The 19872-nt window shown below is 39.9% G+C and overlaps 1 protein-coding gene across 1 annotated transcript in view; it reads left to right on the plus strand.

Annotated features, from left to right (window-relative positions):
- The window catches only part of myo9aa (myosin IXAa), a 93148-nt gene that overhangs the window by 34730 nt on the left and 38546 nt on the right, over nt 1–19872 (plus strand). Inside the window, exons 6-11 of the mRNA XM_063013353.1 lie at nt 3901–4001; nt 4886–5012; nt 8139–8228; nt 12226–12342; nt 13750–13884; nt 19643–19764. Of these exons, the coding sequence (XP_062869423.1) occupies nt 3901–4001; nt 4886–5012; nt 8139–8228; nt 12226–12342; nt 13750–13884; nt 19643–19764 (692 nt within the window). The remainder of the gene's footprint in view (nt 1–3900; nt 4002–4885; nt 5013–8138; nt 8229–12225; nt 12343–13749; nt 13885–19642; nt 19765–19872) is intronic.

Below are 19872 nucleotides of genomic sequence, written 5' to 3' on the forward strand. Positions count from 1 at the left end.
AGCCGCTTTGCCAGCCCTCTATGTATTTTTTGCTAGATAGGTGAGCTATACATGGCTTGTGTAGTTGCTCTAAACTTGACCTTTGTTTGCTTTGAGTTGTTTTTGACTCTCAGACAAGAGGTCAGACGGCTATGCTACCTATTTGACCTAATGGAATCAAGGCAGGTTCTAGTGAAACACCAGGTTGGTTGTCATTTTTTTAGATAGATATAAATTGGTACTATAAAAGGGTCATGTACGTAAAGTTATTTCATTAGCTTGATTAGATATTTAGTATTAAATACAGATTGGGTGTGTTCGAAAACCTAGTGAGCTGCCTTGCTGTCTTACTGCCTACATAGGCAGCTGTCTCAGTAGAGAGGATTCTAATAAGTCATTGGTTATTCGCACATGCTATTTACGATTCCATTAGTTTTCGCTTACTAAGCTAACACCGTTAGCCTCATGCTAACATGTCAACTATCATCTCCCTCCGTGTACCGAAAATGGTTAAATTTGCTGACAAGCTCGAATTAAACTTGTGCAGGTTTATACAAATTGAAAATCAATGATGATTTATTTACATTTGAAAATAACTCGTTGCTCCGCACCGTCCACCATATTAAAATTTTTTTGTAAGAAAAGTTGTGCCGCACCGAATGCTGGGATTGTCTTCACCGCTAAGGCAGCATCAGATGCTCCCTCATCATTCTGTCAAAATACCGTTTAGATTTAAGGTGCCTCACTAGGCAGCATTTTAAGGTATCTAAGAATTCAAACCGCCTCCTTCTCAGGAGCGTGCGTAGGATGACATAAAATGCTGTGTATGTAGAGAGCTCACTAGGTTTTCGAACACACCCATTGTCACATATATTAGGACTGGTTGTCCTAATATCTTATGTGAAAATAATACAGAATGATTGTGAAAAGTTAAGGATAATTTAGGCAAACAGGATGCTCCTCACGACAAATTTGAGTGCCATAGATAAGGATCTGAGTTAAAAAAAAAAAAAAAAAAAAAAAAAAAAAAAACCTTATTTCATGTAAACGTTTACAACTCATTTAAAAAAATTTGCATGCCTAATCCCAAGTCTTATGACCAGCATCCACTGTGACAACCAACACATTGTTTCTCTGCCTTGATTTCACTAGATTTAGTTTGGACGGCACTGTGGCTTAAGTGGTTAGCACTCACAGCAAGAAGGTCCTGGGTTCAACAATCCCCAGGTGGGGCGGTCCGGGTCCTTTCTGTGTGGAGTTTGCATGTTCTTCCCATGTCCGCGTGGGTGCTCCGGTTTCCTCCCACAGTCCAAAGACATGCAAGTGGGGTGAATTGGAGACACTAAATTGTCCAAGACTGTGTTCGATATAATCTTGTGAACTGATTAATGTTCTTGTCATGAATGTAACCACAGTGTAAAACATGACGTTAATAAACAAAGAAACTAGATTTAGGTTCTCATACGGTGCTTTTAAAATGTCCAAAGTCAATGACCAAAAAGACACTGGTTTGTTGGTGTTTATTTGCTTGTTTTTGGTGGTGGAATCTTACATGCCTTGGGTAAATTCTGTCCATTCATTTAACCCCCGTGAATGCAGCAGCACATTACATTTGTGCTCATTTCAATAAAATGATGACCAAAAGGTAAGTAATTCCATCAGCCACCTGCACAGCTTCTTTTCAGAGTGCACTGCATGTCCTTGGTTTAATTTGGAATGGTATTACTATCAGTAAAAATAAGGATCCTGGTGAATTTTTGCTCATGCCAAAACATTCTGTAATATCTGTCATGCTGCTTCAAGCTCAAACACCTTCCTATAGCTTCAAGTTTGTTTTGATTGGAAAGGCCGATGACAGAGAACAAGAATAATCACCCTTTCTACACTTCCTACACCTGAAACATGAGTGCTAACAGGCCGGATTCTGGGCTAAGCGTGGTGGTGCTTGGGTTTCTGAGCTGTTTGGCTTTCCATAGCTCTGGAATGCTATAATTAAAGGATCAATTGCTGAGGTAAGAAGATGAAGGAGAAACTGCCTCATTACAAGGAGGACATTCGGTAAATGTCCCTGTGTTTTCCTGAACAGGAAATTGCTCTCACTGCCAGCTCTAGAATTGTGCTGCGAATGACAGTTTTTCCTGTCTCTCTCAAAACCTCCTACACACACTCTTTACTAAGTCTGCGCAGAAAGGAAGTGCTAGCATGGTAAAAAATATTAGAGGCTAACTTATATAAAAAATAAATGTATCCAAGTTTTAAGAGACATCTATAATCTGAACGCTTGCTATGTCTGGGCCTAAAGCCATGACAATTCAGTGGCACCCATGACCCCCTAACATGCATTTAAATTGGTGTTAAACTTAGTAGGAGTACATCCTCCCATGCTAGATAGCATATTGGGCAGCAAATGTTCGCCACTGGTTCCGGTCTCGCGCCAGGGCTTCGACGTCGTCCCATGCTATGTTGAGTGCCTTCAGGTCTTGTATGAAGTTCTTCGCCAGGTGTTGCATCCAAGTGGTCTTTTTATGCCAAGAGGTGTCCAATGCATCACCATCTTTGGGATCCGTGCGTTGTCCATAAGAAGAATGTGGCCGGCCAGGTGTTATACATGCCACAATGAATTTATACTGTCTCATTTTTCTTGTACTGGTTGCCTGTTTATCTGTGACAGAACCAGCATGCACCATGCTCCATTGCATTCGATTTATTAAATATGTAATACAGTGCTGCTTCTATCTTGTTTTGCTTTTTTCATGCACAAAATGTCCATGTGAGAAGAATACAACCTTGCAGATTTTCACAGCATGAGCAGAACATGACAATGTTGCATTCTACCATTTACCAGGGTCCTTATTTTTGGCCAGAAAAATGATGCCACTGTGTAAGAACACAGTGTGCCTAGTTGCTTAGTCTGACTGTGCTACTGTGTTGTCTACTGCGTCAATGCTAATAGAAGAATAGCAGTTGAATTAATGTGTGATCATATTAGTACTGAGGTTTCTATTCACTCGAAGAAAAGAAAAGAAAACAAACAAGCCATGGAAAAGCCATGCTGGTTAATTTACTAATATATTATTCCTTAGATGTTTACTTAATATAATATTGAATATTTGTTAATATTTTTCTATTTTTATTTTAAAAACCACTAAGCAGCAATGCTAAAGAGATTGTGCTAGCACACCACCTCTGAGATCTGGGTTTGCTATCGCCTGTCAGTGCATCCACACAGACATGATTGGCCAAAGCCACACCCTACAATAGACTGGCACCCTGATTGAGTGTGTACCAGACCAAACACGACCCTGACCAGAATTACACAGTGGTAAAAATGAAATAAACTAAAATGATATTCTTTTTTTTTTATTACAATTTGGAAGATTAAAATGATAAGTTTATCTTTTAGTCCATTGATTGGCTGTTAAATGGTAATCAGTCTAATTGCTTAAAGTACATATTAACAAAGTAAAAAATGCACATATGACTGCCACCAAACAACTGATTCAATCGTTCAGTGATAAGATGAACAATACCTATCCCTTGACTAAAGCACCTACCCAACTGTTCCCGCCATGAAAACAGCCTACGAGTTGTCATGACGTTAATATCACATTAACTAACTAACTGAAAAAAGTTCCAGTAGTGTTTCCGTCACCCCATGAAACTGTGTCTTTGGCTGACTATTATATTTCTATAGTAGTAGTTCATGTAAATGTAGAGCACATCACTTTTTTGTATTTCAGTAATACCCTTACCATTAATAAAACCTTTGGACGGAGACTTACCATTCAGGCCACAGTACTACAGCATATGAATTTACCAAGTAGTAATTCTGCAACGTGTGATAACGATGTAGTGAATGCATTAATGGTGAGACCTTAGATTGTTTTTTATTTACCGCTGACTTGTTGCTTCTTGAATCAGCAGGACTGCTTTACAGTGGAAGGGGAAGACCTGAAGCATGACTTTGAGCGGTTGCAGCTGGCCATGGAGATGGTGGGATTCCTACCTACCACACGAAAAGAGTGAGTCCCCACAAGCCATGCAGTAAATGTCTACTGACAATTCTGAACACATAAAGCAGCATGGTTTCATTGTTTCTTGAATGGTGTTTTTTTTTAGTGATTTGCGTTGGTTAAAATTAGATCCATTTAATATTTGTCATCTCTGTTAACATAATGCTTGATAGTGTAGAAATTGTGATAGAAATTGATCGTGTAAATTGATTCTCCTTGAGACAAAATTTAAACAAAAGCTTTTAGCTTTTAAAAACAATCTGAATGCTTTGCAAGGTGATTATTTACTTCACGGGGTTACTGTTGTTTCTCTGGTGCAATCATTTACATTTTCAGCATTTAGCAGACACTTTTATCCAAAGCTTCTTCCATTATACAGTCTAAGCAATTGAGGGTTAAGAACCTTGCTTAAGGGCCCAACAGTGGCAACCTGGCAGTGCTGGGGTTTGAACCAGCAACCTTTTGCTTGGCAGGCTACAACTGCCCTCATCATTTGTTTTCCTGTCTGCAGATTTGGGACTGAGCCCATAAAATTTCACAGCCTCCTGTGGTCTAAGATTCCATAATGGGCCTTGCTCTATGGATGGGTGGGGTATTCTTGTCTCCCATAGTGGTCAAAGCAACACTGTCTAATTTTGGGTATTTGTGAGCTTGGACAGTGTACAGTGAATGCTCTCACCAAGTGTGTTGACCTGCCTTGCCAATATGTCCCAATTTGGTACAAGGATAGGCATCATAGTACAGGGATCAGTATTGATACATGGGTACAGTATGGCTCATCTTCCAAAGGCAACATTTTCAAGTTAATTTTGGTAAATTCTCACTTTTTAACAACTTAAAAACAATCTCGCTTTTGTTTCACATCATTTTAAACATTGTGTTTTCTTTTGCAGAATCTTTTCTCTTTTATCGGCCATCCTTCATTTAGGGAACATCCGGTATAAGAAGAAGACATATCGGGATGATTCCATAGATATTTGCAATCCTGAGGTGCTTCCCATCGTCTCAGAGCTGCTACAGGTAGAGATTTTATGCTCACTTTTGCTGCTTGACCATAGTGCCCTGTGTCTTTTTAGAGTTTTGCTTAATAAATCACTTTTTTTTTGCAGTGTGTAGCTAAATCACAGTCTTGCACTGAGAGTGCTGGCTTTGTGTTTAAGTGAGGAGCAGAGCCTCTGTTCAGCGCTGTGCTGGCACTGATATTTCCATTAAGGCTGACATGCTAATGGAGAGCTGTCAGTAAAAGCCTGAACAAGAGAAGTCTAACACTCGCTTATTTCAGTCTAAGCTCACAGCTGAGAACATGCTGACAGTCTTTCAGGCGTTTGGAATTAATAGCTTTGATTCAGCTCTTTCACAGTAGGACATTTATTTAAGGAAAGCAAAGTTTCAAACTGGCTATGGGAGCTAAAAGGAAACTAAAACAGATGTTATTTACAGGGTATGAATACAAATGTTTTTATGTTTTCTACCACTGTTTTATTCTGGTCAGGGTTGCTGTGGATTTGGTTTCCCCAGAATCATAGGGCACAAGGCAGCAATACACCCTGGAATAGCACAGCAATCTATCCCCTCCTCAAACATAATGATGGGTCGATAGCACCACTGGGGATTTAAACCCTGGATCTCAGCGATAGGGGGCTAGCGAAATTTACCAGTGCACCACCTGATGCAATATGGAAAATCTAAATAATTTAAAACATTACATTTAAGTGTAATTGTTGTTTAAAATCATTTTTATTCCACAAAGCACAAAGGTGCACGGGTGACTCAGCAGTCTGTCATGCTAGCTCACCACGGCTAACATCAGGGTTCAAATCTTAGCAGTGTTATCAGCCGGCCGGGCATCTGCACAGACATGATATTGAACCAGCTGTTATTGAGGATTGATGTCTATTAAGGAAACATTTTCTGCATATGTTAACATACCGTTGTTTTATTAGTTTTTCATTATAAATTCTTAAAGCTTAATAAACGTGTTGGGTCTCAAATTGCCGTTAAGTTAAATTTGATTGTTATGCAGATCAAAAATTGTCAGTCGTCAGTCTAATTATCCACAACCTGGCGCAGTGGTAAAATACACTAGCACACCAGAGCTGGGATTTCGAATACATCGTATCGAATCTCAACTCTGCCATGCGGCTGGGCTAGGCGGCTACATGAACAACGTTTGGCTGTTGTTCATCCAGGGAGGGAGCCAGATAGGGACCTCATAACTGATGCAATTACGACCTCTGCTGGCTGATTGATTGAGTAGAGGAATAATGTGTTGATCAGGGTGTGGCTCTCCATGCACAAGGCTGATCCACATATGAACTCGCCTCGTGCAGATGAAAAGATGCAGTCGGCTACTGCACACGTGTCGGAGGGGACGTGTCAGTTCGCTCGGGCGGGGGTCAGCACCAGTAGAGAGGAAACATAACGCAATTGGGTAAAAAATTGGACGCGCTAAAAATCGGGAGAAAAGAGAGAAAGTGCATTAAAAATTCAACCTTCACTCTCATTTGCGTTCCATGCAATCCTGACCAATTCTTTTATGGTATGCTAGCATGAGCATGTACTGTGTAGATTGTGGGAGCCTTGTAGAGTAAATGTAGATTCTAATGTACTAAAATGTGTTAACCATGCACACTCACCACAGGATAATCTTGGAATCCTCAGGATTTCTATATTGATGGCTTATAAATGTGCTCTTATAATCATTTGAGCTAAAACAATAAACACTAGTTTATTGGAAAAACACACACACACATTTTGGATTACTTTAACTCGACTGTGAATGATTTGATCCAGGAAGTTTACAAGCATTACCAGTTACACTGCGTTCAAGGATTTGTATTGTATAAACAATCTTAGGAGCAGACTTTGAGGAGAAGGTTTTTGCTTTTTGCAGTGTTTAATTGATTGATCCTTTATCAGAAACAGGCCAACTTTAAATAAAATAATAAAAAACACATTCTAGCACAATAAATCATGTGACATAAACAGACATTAGTGCACTTAACCTCTGTATGTGTATTGATTTTTTTTTACCAACATCAGTGCCCAGCCATACATATGTTCTTTTTACTAATGTGTGTGTGTGTCTACTTGCAATGTAAATGGGAGAAGTGCGTGTGTGTGCATATTAGGGTTACTATTAAAAAAGTTAATTATTTAAAAATAAAAATTTAAAGATAAAAGAATTAGAATTGTTCTTGTGCAAATTGTACTAATTTCTCCAAACATACACCAATCAGCCATAACATTAAAACCACCTCCTTGTTTCTACGCACTCACTGTCCATTTTTTCAGCTTCACTGACCATATAGAAGCACTTCTTGTAGTTCTACAATTACTGACTGTAGTCCATCTGTTTCTCTGCATGCTTTGTTAGCCCCCTTTCATGCTGTTCTTCAATGGTCAGGACACTCCCAGGAACACTACAGATTAAGTATGCTGCAGTTTTTAAACACCTCACTGTCCCTGCTGGACTGAGAATAGTCCACCAACCAAAAATATCCAGCCAACAGTGCCCTGTGGGCAGCGTCCTTTGACCACTGATGAAGGTCTAGAAGATGACCAACTCAAACAGCAGCAATAGATGAGCGATCGTCTCTGACTTTACATCTATAAGGTGGACCAACTAGGTAGGAGTGTCTAATAGAGTGGACAGTGAGTAAACATGGTAGTTAAAAACTCCAGCAGCGCTGCTGTGTCTGATCCACTCATACCAGCACAACACACACTAACACACCACCATGTCAGTGTCACTGCAGTGCTGAGAATGATCCACCACCTAAATAATACCTACTCTGTAGTGGTCCTGTGGGGGTCCTGACCATTGAAGAACAGGGTGAAAGCAGTCTAACAAAGTATGTAGAGAAACAGATGGACTACAGTCAGTAATTGTAGAACAACAAAGTGCCTCTATATGGTAAGTGGGGCTGATAAAATGGACAGTAAGTGTAGAAACAAGGAGGTGGTTTTAATGTTATGGCTGATCAGTGTATACCATACATTGTTAAAAAAGTTCTTAGGGGACAAAATCACTAAACATGAAAGTTTCATATGCAACAATTTTGCAGCCCTATTTAGCGGTGGATTTGGAGGTTTTATACATACTTTTATGCTGAATTCTGTTTTCTGCATTTCACCTCTCTTCAGGTGAAAGAGGAGATGCTTTTTGAAGCCCTGACAACACGCAAGACAGTGACTGTGGGAGAGAGGCTCATAGTCCCCTACAAACTAGCCGAGGTGAGAAAAGCGAGCCAGTCGAGCACAACTAAAAATGATTTACACTCCTGGATTATTTATCAGCCCTACAAAATGCCATAATTAATGGTATTAATGCCTAATAAACAAAGTCAGATTCAAAGTTCATCCTTATTAGATGAGTTCCAGCAGTGAATGCAGTCCACTCTGCCAAAAACAGCTTTTCTTCCTTATTTAGAAAGAATTCTCTCTTCTCTCCGATAAAACTCTGCTGCAAACAGCCATGACCAGGTCTTTTCCGACACAGCTGCTGTGGAACGGCAACAGCTGCAGAGTTATTTAAACCATTATTCCAAGCTAACAGCAATTGTTCCACGTTCCTGACAGCTGTTTATTGATTATATGCATTGTGTGGAAAAGCTAGACACCATTAATGATAGAAATGCGTAGTTATGAAACGTTTGCGTGAAGAGAGGAGCATATTTGGAAACAAAAGCCTTCTTGAGCACTTGAGTGGCACGTCTTAAATTTGACGAAAGTAAACAAAGATTAGGGAATGCTTACATAAAAGGCTACATTCCTCACAAATATGCTGTTTAATAGGCAAGAATGGAAATGTCAACACAAAGTGGCTATGAATTGTGTAAGAGGTCACATTTGCCCATGTTTAGACATGGTCAGATCACAGTGTACTGGAGCCAATTTTTTTGTAACAGCTGTAGAATGATACAGTTTAACTGTAGAGTAGCAGAAATGTACAACCCAAAATCAGAAAAAGTTGGGACAGTATGGGCTAACAAATTCAAATAAAATAGAAATGCAGTGTTCCTTACATTTACTTTGACTGTTATAATTTTTTTAATTCATTTATTTTTTTGCATTTTCCCCCTTTTCTCCCAATTGTTAGCGCGTCCAGTTTTTACCCAATTGCGTTATGCTTCCTCTCTACTGGTGCTGACCCCCGCCCCAATTGAGGAGAGCGAACTGACACACGTCCCCTCCGATACGTGAGCAGTAGCAGACTGCATCTTTTCACCTGCACCAGCCGAGTTCACATGCGAATCAGCCCTGTGCACGGAGAGCCACACCCTGATCAGCATTATTCCTCTACTCTGTGTAGACGCCATAAACCAGCCAGCAGAGGTTGTACTTGCACCAGTTATGAGGTCCCCACCCGGCTTCCTAACCCTGGATGAACAACAGCCAAACGTTGTTTATATAGCCACCCAGCCCAGCCAGATGGCAAAGCTGAGATTCGATACGATGTATTCGAAATCCCAGCTCTGGTGTGCTAGCGTGTTTTACCGCTGCGCCACCTGAGCGGCTTACTTCGACTTTTATTTAGTTGCAGACAGTTTAAACCCAAGATATTTCATGTTTTGTCTGCTCAACTTTATTTCATTTGTTAATATACATTCATTCCTGCATTTCAGGCCTGCAACACATTCCAAAAAAATTGGGACTGGGGCAATTTAGGGCTAGTAATGAGGTGAAAAAACTTAATACATTTACATTTTCGGCATTTAGCAGACGCCTTTATCCAAAGCGACTTACATTACAGTATACAGTCTGAGCAACTAAGGGTAAAGGGCCTTGCTCAAGGGCCCAACAGAAGCAACCTAGCAGTGGTGGGGCTTGAACCAGCAACCTTTGGATTACCAGTCCTGTGCCCTAATCACTAGGCTACAGCTTGCCCTTACCTTGCAGGGGCGAAAGTAATAGTGATGTGATTCCAAACAGGTGATGTCAACAGGTAATGGTAACCATGCTTTGGTACAGAAGCAGCATCCAGGAAAGGTCTTGGTCTTTGATGAGCATTTTAACTGCATTTTTATTTTATTTGCATTTTTCATACTGTCCCAACTTTTTCTGATTTGGGGTTGTACATTTACAGAAACTAAATGAGGTCTTTCTGTTTAGTGCTTTAAGAAATCTAAATTTTTGTGTCTTTATTTCCTTGCATTTACAGAAGATATTTAAAATAGCAACTGATGATTAGGTCTAGTAGGATTGGCAGAGAGACAGAATTTATTTGTCTTTTTTCCAATCCTTGACAATAAAATGCATGAGGAACAGGAACTTTTTATCTTCAGCCCCTGCTTGTGCACTTTGGCAGAAAAAAACCTTACTGTTAGCCAACATGCACTATATCAGCAAAAGTAGTGTATACGGCCAGAGTCAGTATGGCTTCTTGCCTGGCTTGTGATTTTTATTAGTGTGAGTGTGCCTGTTTACACTCTTTCCATCAGGAGCCTGCCGCTCCTACTAAACACTCCTTAATCAAAACTAGAGCAGAGTTTTTTTTTTTTAGATTGTCAGATCCAAAACCTGCTTTTCTAAAAGCATACTGGGTGGCCTAAGGAAACTATTTTTGCATTTGTCCATTCTTCTTTTAAGACCATAATAAGATTCTAAATCTGACAGGCACTGTGAATTTAGTCAATTAGTCAAGTTTATTCTTATTGATTGAGTTGCTGCTGTTGGGACTGTTGACTAAAGCACAGTATTTGCATTTACTCAGCTTTAGGGAAATGTGTGGTGCACTGCATTTGTAAGTAGTTTACTCAGATTACATCCTGACAGTTGTGGCATTGTAGCACTAAAATGGATTGAAAAAGTACTTAATGTTATTTCTGCCAAACATGAGAAGGAACATCAGTGATCACACACCGCCCATCACTTTACATGAATTGTTCTCACCCACAACTCAGTTCAACTACTTTACATTTACATTTTTGGCATTTTTACCCGATCAACTTACAGTACTGGGGTGGCTCAGTGGGTAGCACGGTCACCTCACAGCAAGAAGGTCCTGGGTTTGATCCCCAGGTGGAGCGGTCTGGGTCCTTTCTGTGTGGAGTTTGCATGTTCTCCCCGTGTCTGTGTGGGTTTCCTCCGGGTGCTCCGGTTTCCTCACACAGTCCAAAGACATGCAAGTGAGGTGAATTGCAGATACGAAATTGTCCATGACTGTGTTTGATATAACCTTGTGAACTGATGAATCTTGTGTATCGAGTAACTACCATTTGTCATGAATGTAAGTGTAAAACATGATGTTAAAATCATAATAAATAAATAAATAAATAACTTACAGTACTGTGACAGTATACTGTCTAAACAATTGAGGGTTAAGGGCCTTGCTTAGATGCTCAGCAGTGACAACCTGGCAGTAGTGGGGCTTGAACCAGCACCTTTTGATTACTAGTCCAGTACCTTAACCACTAGGCTCCAACTGCACTGAAGTTTGTGTGTTACTACAATGATGACTATACAGTGTAAAGCAAATTAGCATTGCTCAAGGGCCAAACAGTGGCAATTTGGTGGGGCTTGAACCAACGATCTTCTGATTGCTTGTCCAGTGCCTTAACCACTAGGCTACCACTACCTAGCTCATTCCAATATCTTATTCCAATATTATTGATATTGCCAAATAAAATTATATTCATATTTATTGTCGGAATCCCAAATTGTAGGACGCCAAAATCGCAATCAATTAAAAAAAGCTCATGACTACTAGTTGAGCAGTTCCAACCTATATATTTTTTATCATTATCTACATATTAGTGCATCCTCTGAAACTAAACTGTATGCCAAACGTACATTGCTGTAAAAAAAAACTATTGTCCCTCATCCAGTTTCTTCTTGCCATTTTGTCATGTTTAAATGTTTATGATCTTTCAGTTAATTTTAAACACAGAATGCAGCTTTTATTATTGAAAATAAAGATTTTTTCAAAGCCTATACCACCCATGTGAAAAAAAATAATTGCACCCCCAAACTTTATTGCCATTCCTGGCAAAATGCCTGCAGTCAAACATTTGTCATAACGTGTGAGTCTTTACATCACTGGGGAGGAATTTTGGCCCACTAACACTCCCCCACATCTTTTCTGTGTCTGTGGGACTTTTTTTTTTATTTGTGCGATCACTAATGTTAAATAAAATGACCAACGATGATTCAATTCCAAAAATCAGTGTTCCAGTTTGTTGCAGCGGTTTGAGCCGCTGTAGTTCTTTACACCATGGTTTCTGTTTTACAGGCTGGAACTGTGCGGGACTCGATGGCTAAATCTCTGTACAGTGCCCTGTTCGACTGGATCGTGTTCAGAATCAATCATGCCCTGCTCTACAACAGAGACCTGGAGGAGCCAGCCAAGGTGAGAGCTGATGTTAAATAATGAGACAGAATGTGGAATTATTAGAGGTTGTATTGGACACATGAATTACTGCACAATCCGTTCTCAGCTTAAATGGAATGGAAATATTAAATCCTGTCGATGAAATATGAGCACATCTGAGTGAGATTTGCTGTGTCATTTTGCACATCTCTCTGCTGCAGAGTGCTGGTTTAGTCTGGAAGTAAATATAGACATTGTGTATATTAGATGTTCTTAGCTGTGATTTGTTTGCAGACACTGTGATGTTGATGATGATAACTCACTGTTTTCATTTTGTTGCTTTTATACAGCAGTGAAAAAAATAAAGCTAAGAAATCCTAACATTGTTTAAGTAATCTGTTTTTTTTAAATGGTGAACTTCTTCCTTTAAAAATTTAGTTCCACCACACGTTACTTGCTGCTGTGCAGTAAATAATGGCATTATGTCGTATTTTACTTCTACAAGAAAAAAAAAAAGTCACTAATATACACAGATCAGCCATAACATTAAAACCACCTCCTTGTTTTTACACTCACTGTCCATTTTATCAGCTTCACTTACCATATAGGAGCACTTTGTAGTTCTACAATTACTGACTGTAGTCCATCTGTTTCTCTGCATGCTTTGTTAGACTGCTTTCACCCTGTTCTTCAATGGTCAGGACCCCCACAGGACCACCACAGAGCAGGTATTATTTAGGTGGTGGATCATTCTCAGCACTGCAGTGACACTGACATGGTGGTGGTTTGTTAGTGTGTGTTGTGCTGGAATGAGTGGATCAGACACAGCAGCGCTGCTGCAGTTTTTAAATATCGCGTCCACTCTATTAGACAGTCCTACCTAGTGGTCACAGGACGCTGCCCACGGGGCGCTGTTGGCTGGATATATTTTTGGTTGGTGGACTATTCTCAGTCCAGCAGGGACAGTGAGGTGTTTAAGAACTCCATCAGCGCTGCTGTGTCTTATCCACTCATACCAGCACAACACACACTAACACACCACCACCATGTCAGTGTCACTGCAGTGCTAAGAATGATCCACCACCCAAATAATACCTGCTGTGTAGTGGTCCTGGGGGAGTCCTGACAGTTAAAGACTAGCATGAAAAGGGGCTAACAAAGCATGCAGAGAAACAGATAGACTACAGTCAGTAATTGTAGAACTACAAAGTGCTTCTATATGGTAAGTAGAGCTGATAAAATGTACAGTGAGTGTAGAAACAAGGAGGTGGTTTTAATGCTATGGTAGCTATGGTAGATTGGTTTATATCAACTGTTTTTAAACTGCCTTTCAGATACCTATGATCTGTCTGTTATTAAAAATAGAATAAAACATACTTGGTGTCTAAGTTTGACTTATTTGTTGAGAAGCATTGTTTACATTTGAGTGTCTGAATTCTTTCTCAGATCTTATCTATTGGGGTCCTTGACATCTTTGGCTTTGAGGACTATGAGAACAACAGTTTTGAACAGTTCTGCATCAATTTTGCTAATGAAAGGCTCCAACATTACTTCAACCAACACATCTTCAAGCTGGAGCAGGTAGGAAATAAACTGCTGTCAACTTCTTTCTGCACACAGTTTGACAGTACAGCTTATTATCAGCAATTTATTGTCAGCAATTATGACTTGAGCTGTTTTGACTGCTCACAGATTGAAATGAACAGCATGCACTCTATCTGACTTAATAGTATTTAAAGTGTCACATTTATGCTGGTTTGTGCATTTTCAAATGAAGTCTGTTGAACTTATTATTAGGCTAATAGAGCTGCACAAAGATGTGGGAAACCTTTTTATCATTAAAATGCTTCTCTTTTAGCAATAACGTTTAAACCTAATACTGGCTTAACATGATGCCACATGACTGGCTGATTAGATTACATGAATGAGATGGTGTACAGGGGATTTTAATACAGTGGCCTGTGAGTGTATGTAACTATACCCCTAACCACAGGTGTACTTTTACCATGTCTTTAATAGTGGATCATAAATGCATTACATGAAAGCTGGTGTATAATGGGCTTCCATTATCACAGCGATTGTTAGAGTAAATAAACTGACGTTAGCAGGATTATTAGATGATTTACTTGTACACAAACAGATATTTAAGAAAGAAAAGCGCTATTGTATCTCAATGTTTCAACAATCATTTTTTGAACAGGACTGTTTACATGAGGTAACTTCTGCCTTCATAAACCATCACTGTAATCACAACCTGTCAGAGTAGTTCCCTTGACTCGCCTCTTTAAGCATGTGTTGGTTCACAAAGGGTTTGTTTGATTAAAGCTTTTATTAGCAGGTACACCCTTTCTGGAAGAGAATTGATTTGATTTGTAATGTGGTTTAATATCTGATAGCATGGAAAGTATTAGTGTATTATTAGTGTATTACAAGTATAGGTGCATTACAACAGTTATGAACCAATATCCACTGGTATTAGTTTTGAAGACATATAATAAATAATACTAATAATACTAAATGTAGGCATACACAGGTCAGCCATAACATTAAAAGCACCTCCTTGTTTCTACACTCACTGTCCATTTTATCAGCTCCACTTACCATATAGAAGCACTTTGTAGTTCTGATAAAATGGACAGTGTGTGTAGAAACAAAGAGGTGGTTTTAATGTTATGGCTGATCAGTGTATGATCATAGGAAGGCACATTCCCAATGTAATGTGAAATAGCTAAGTGCCACCGTTAGGGTTGCTTGCTTTTTTGATTTTTTTCACTCATTGGTAATCTCGGTAGGGGCAACACAATCAACCTCTTTTGCTTTTGATATTGAATATATGTTTTGGTGTGTGTATCCAACTCAAACTCTCACACAAGTACTTTATACATTGATTGCCTATTGTTCATTCCTTGTTGCTCAGTTAATGTTGAGTCCTTGCTGCATCTCTGGAGACAGTCTAGTACCAAGGCTTTTAGACCACTCAAGTCTGCTCTGCTTACTTAAGTGCCGGATCAGCTTTGATTTGACTCAACTGATTGCCTCCATTATTTCATCAGACGAAGAAACTTGCTTCTGGGAGTCCGGGAAAGAGCAGCTCTCTTAAGCAAGATGGCAGGTTATTATGAGCCATCCATCTTTGGCACCAAGAGTGAAGGATCTGATTGCGAATAGATTCAATTACAGTAAAGCAGCGCTTTAATGCTTTAGGGTTCAGGGAATTAAAAGCTTATTACACTGTAAGTGTTTTATTTTTACGAAAAGCGCTGAAGCCTAGTGTAAGTGTTACTGGAATGAATGGTGGTGGGTAGGCTGTATTTTTAAACTAAACTTAATGGCCAAAAGTGAGCAGACTCCTAGATATTTCAACCAAAACCATGGATGTGCATCCAAAACCTAGCCTTTAACTAGAATTCATACATGACCATAGGAATGTCTTCCATTCAGTCAAAAAGCATTATTATTCTTTACAGGTGCTAGCATGGTAGCCAGTTGTTTTCTTTCTTTGGCATTCACCAGACCCCACAAGAACATGTTTGCAATACCCCATCCAAGTTGTGGGCCTGCACATTGTCATACTAGGTTTTTAGGTAGCTGCTCAGTAATGAAAACTTAATCTATGAAATCTGATTAACCCTTCCACAACCGTATGTAGCGTACATACTGTAGAGTGTGAGTGTGATTGAACCAGTCAATAAATTAGTAAGAATAATATGTATGTGTACATATTTTTTGTCATTTAGCATGTATTATTCTGTGATTATACCAAACAAGCTGGCCATAAACCAGTGTGTGTGTTTTTTATTAGGATTTTAACGTCATGTTTTACACTTTGGTTACATCCACGACAGAAACAGTAGTTAGTCGTTACACAACATTCGTAAGTTCACAAGGTTATATCAAACACAACCATGGACAATTTTGTATCTTCAATTCACCTCACTTGTCTTTGGACTGTGGGAGGAAACCGGAGCACCCGGAGTAAACCCATGCAGACATGAGGAGGACATGCAAACTCCACACAGAAAGACCCAGACTGCCCCACCTGGGGATCGAACCCAGGACCTTCTTGCTGTTCTACCCACTGAGCCACTGTGCCGCCCCCTTAAACCAGTGTCTGGTTTTACCACTGTCAAATGTTCATATAATCCCTTATGAAAGAAACTTTCTCAAAATGTAGCTTTGGCCCTACCGTTTTGATTGCAGAAAATCCATGGTGCCAAAGTGTTAACCTACAATGTTTCACAGATGTCAGAAATGAGTCTGTGGCTGTAGGACTTTTTCCTATTGACTGTACATTTTAAGTGGGTTTAAACCACCAACCTTTTAGCATAAAATTACATTGCAAGAACAGTGTTCACAGTTGATTAGTAGTAAAAGTACCAATTGTACTTCTGTGCACTGGTTGAACAGTGGGCACTCAGGCTAAGCTCTGGCGTATCTTCGCTTTTTCTCAGCTACGCCTGGCATGCATGCCATCTGTCGCCCATAAATCTAACCACACTGAAGTGGCTCTTGAAAAAGGCGGACATGCTGCACACGTTCTCATTATACCATTAATGGCAGTTTTTTCTTCCTTTTTCACTGTGCCATTTATGGACATGTTGTAAATGGTGGTTTATTTTCTTTCCTTTGGGGGCTGTTTGGGCTCATTCTTCTTGTCAGGAAAAAAGAAGATTGTGTGAAAGCTTCCCTGTAGTCTAAAGTGCTGCCTGGGGTTGTCTGCTATTTTCTCTCTTGTTGTAGTTTTAGCCTAATTACAGGCTACACACCATTTTTAGCCATTGTTCCTTTCCCTAGAGACACAGAGCCAATCGTGTGTCTGTGTAGGCGCCCGGACGGCTGATGTCAGAGCTGAGATTCAAACGTGACAGCATTTTTACGTTCATATGATATCTTTTGCTGGATAAGCTGTTTATTCACTCCTGGTGGAACTTTTGTCAGCCTAACACTTGTGAAAAAATTCACCACATCAGCAACCATCTCCAAAAAGTTACAGAACCTTAAAGATGAGTTTGTAACCATTTACAGGGTCTTTCTTATCTCATTCAGCAGTGTTTTTATCTGACTTCAGATTGCTAATAAAGTTCTGTTTAAGGGATGTTTAAATCCAACAGAACTTCCTACTCCAACATGGCATGTGTGGCAAACACTAAAGAATAACAGAGGCCTGAGTTTGACACCTTCACTGCTCTAAGCTGGATTTTGCTTACAATCTTATTTTGACTAATATTCTAAATGATGTGAAGTTAAAGTTCCATAAACCATTTTCACCTGATCAGGGTCACAGCAGTTCCTACACTGATCAAGCATAACATTATGTCCACCTTCCTAATAGTGTGTTGGTCCCCCTTTTTCTGCCCCATATGCAACAAACTGTGATGCACTGTGTATTCTGACACCTTTCTATCAGAACCAGCATTAACTTCTTCAGCAGTTTGAGCTACATCAGCTCGTCTGTTGGATCAGACCACACGAGCCAGCCTTCGCTCCCCACGACATCAAAGAGCCTTGGCCGCCCATGACCCTGTCGCCGGTTTACCACTGTTCCTTCCTTGGACCACTTTTGATAGATACTGACCACTGCAGACCGGGAACACCCCACAAGAGCTGCAGTTTTGGAGATGCTCTGACCCAGTCGTCTAGCCATCACAATTTGGCCCTTGTCAAACTTGCTCAAATCCTTACACTCGCCCATTTTTCCTGCTTCTTACACATGAACTTTGAGGATAAAATGTTCACCTGCTGCCTAATATATCCCACCTACTAACAGGTGCCGTGATGAAGAGATAATCAGTGGTATTCACTTCACCTGTCAGTGCTCATAATGCCTGGTCGCCAATCCATAGCAGGACTTCACCCCCCCACACACCTTCCTCAGAAATAGTCAGTCAGTAGATGCCTGGCTAGCTTATAGCAATGCTAAGAAACTCAGTGGAGGTGGGTTATTGTAATAGACCGCAGCACTACCCAAGCGTGATGAAACATTTCTGTTCTAAAACGAGTAATATCTGTCTATGTTATAAGTACAAGAATGGTGTATTTCACATGCTGTGGCTTTGGCAGTCATCAGATCTCAAAATTTGGGCATTTTGGACAGACCTGTCAGCACTTTCTCACCTACTGAGGAAAGATCTTTTTTAAATAAAAATGTTTTATCCCTTTAGTGCTGTTCCATAGACATAGAATCTATGTCAAGTCACATTAACACTGTTCTGACAGCTCATGGGGCCACAGAATTGGAGACTTGGTTGACCCAGAATGGTACTGGTCACTGGGGGGACTGTGGTAGCTTAGTGGGTAGAGCTTTGGTCTATCAACTGAAAGGTTGAGAGTTTGAATCCCAGCTCTGCCATGCTGCCACTGTTGGACCCCTGAGCAAGGCCCTTAACCCTCTCTGCTCCAGGTGCCCTGTACGATGGCTGACCCTGCGCTTTGACCTCAGCTTCCAAACGAGCTGGGATATGCGAAGAAAGAATTCCGTTGTACTGTACACCTGTATGTGTATACATGACAAATATAGGCATTCTACAGTATTATTCTACTGTCTTTTGCAAATGTCTTCTTACTATGCATATAGGTGAAATAAATTTGCATCCTCCTCCAGGCATGTTCAGTTATGTTCATAAGAATATGTAGAGGCACCAGTGAGACATCTGGAAACCTTGACACGTTTTTGATAAGGATCATTCCATTTCATTTCAGTTCATCCAGATCTTGTCAGTTTTCCCAGGAAATGCATACTTCATAAAGATACTTGAATTCTTGACTGCAGTTCTCTTTCTATGACAGGACAGGACGTAATAATACTATTTAGCACATGTATTAGTCATGTTATCAAGTTTCTTCTACAGCCAGTTCTACATGGAGAGCACCACTTGGATTATAAGCTTTATTGTTCTATTGACATTCTCTGAAATACAAGGTAATAGAAATGGAATAAAAAATGAAATGTTCAAAATGCTTTCATATTATCACACCACAGAGGTCAGATGCAGAAAAGATTTTCCTCAGTGTTAGCCTGGAAAACACGTTTAAACACTTTAGCGGATTGTTGTTTTGTTGCTCTGGCTGCAGTACAGAGATAAAAGAAATTCCTAGGTTTGGGTGGAGTTGTGTAATAGCATGGACCATATTAAAAAAACACAATTTTTTTAAAAACCCATTCAGTTTTAAAGAATGCAATTAAAATGTTTTTTTTTGTGTTTATTTCATGAATAATACTTCTTTAGTTTATTGCTGTATTTTCCAACATGGACCTACATTCCAGACTTTAAAAGCTGTGCTAATCCTCTCTGAATATGAGTGCTTTAAAACTAGTGTTTGTTTTTATCTCCTTTCTCAGGAAGAGTACAGGGCAGAGGGCATCACCTGGCATAACATAGATTACATCGACAACACAGGCTGCATCACCCTCATCAGCAAGAAACCCACAGCACTGTTCCACCTACTGGATGAGGAGTGCAAGTGAGTAATCCAACACACAGACAACATATGTAAACTTTAATACTGTGCTGTATATTCATTTGGGGCAGTGGGTAATGTCGTCGCCTCACAGCGAAAAGGGCCTGGTTT

Source organism: Trichomycterus rosablanca, chromosome 17, assembly GCF_030014385.1.
Source record: "Trichomycterus rosablanca isolate fTriRos1 chromosome 17, fTriRos1.hap1, whole genome shotgun sequence".
NCBI lineage: Eukaryota > Metazoa > Chordata > Actinopteri > Siluriformes > Trichomycteridae > Trichomycterus > Trichomycterus rosablanca.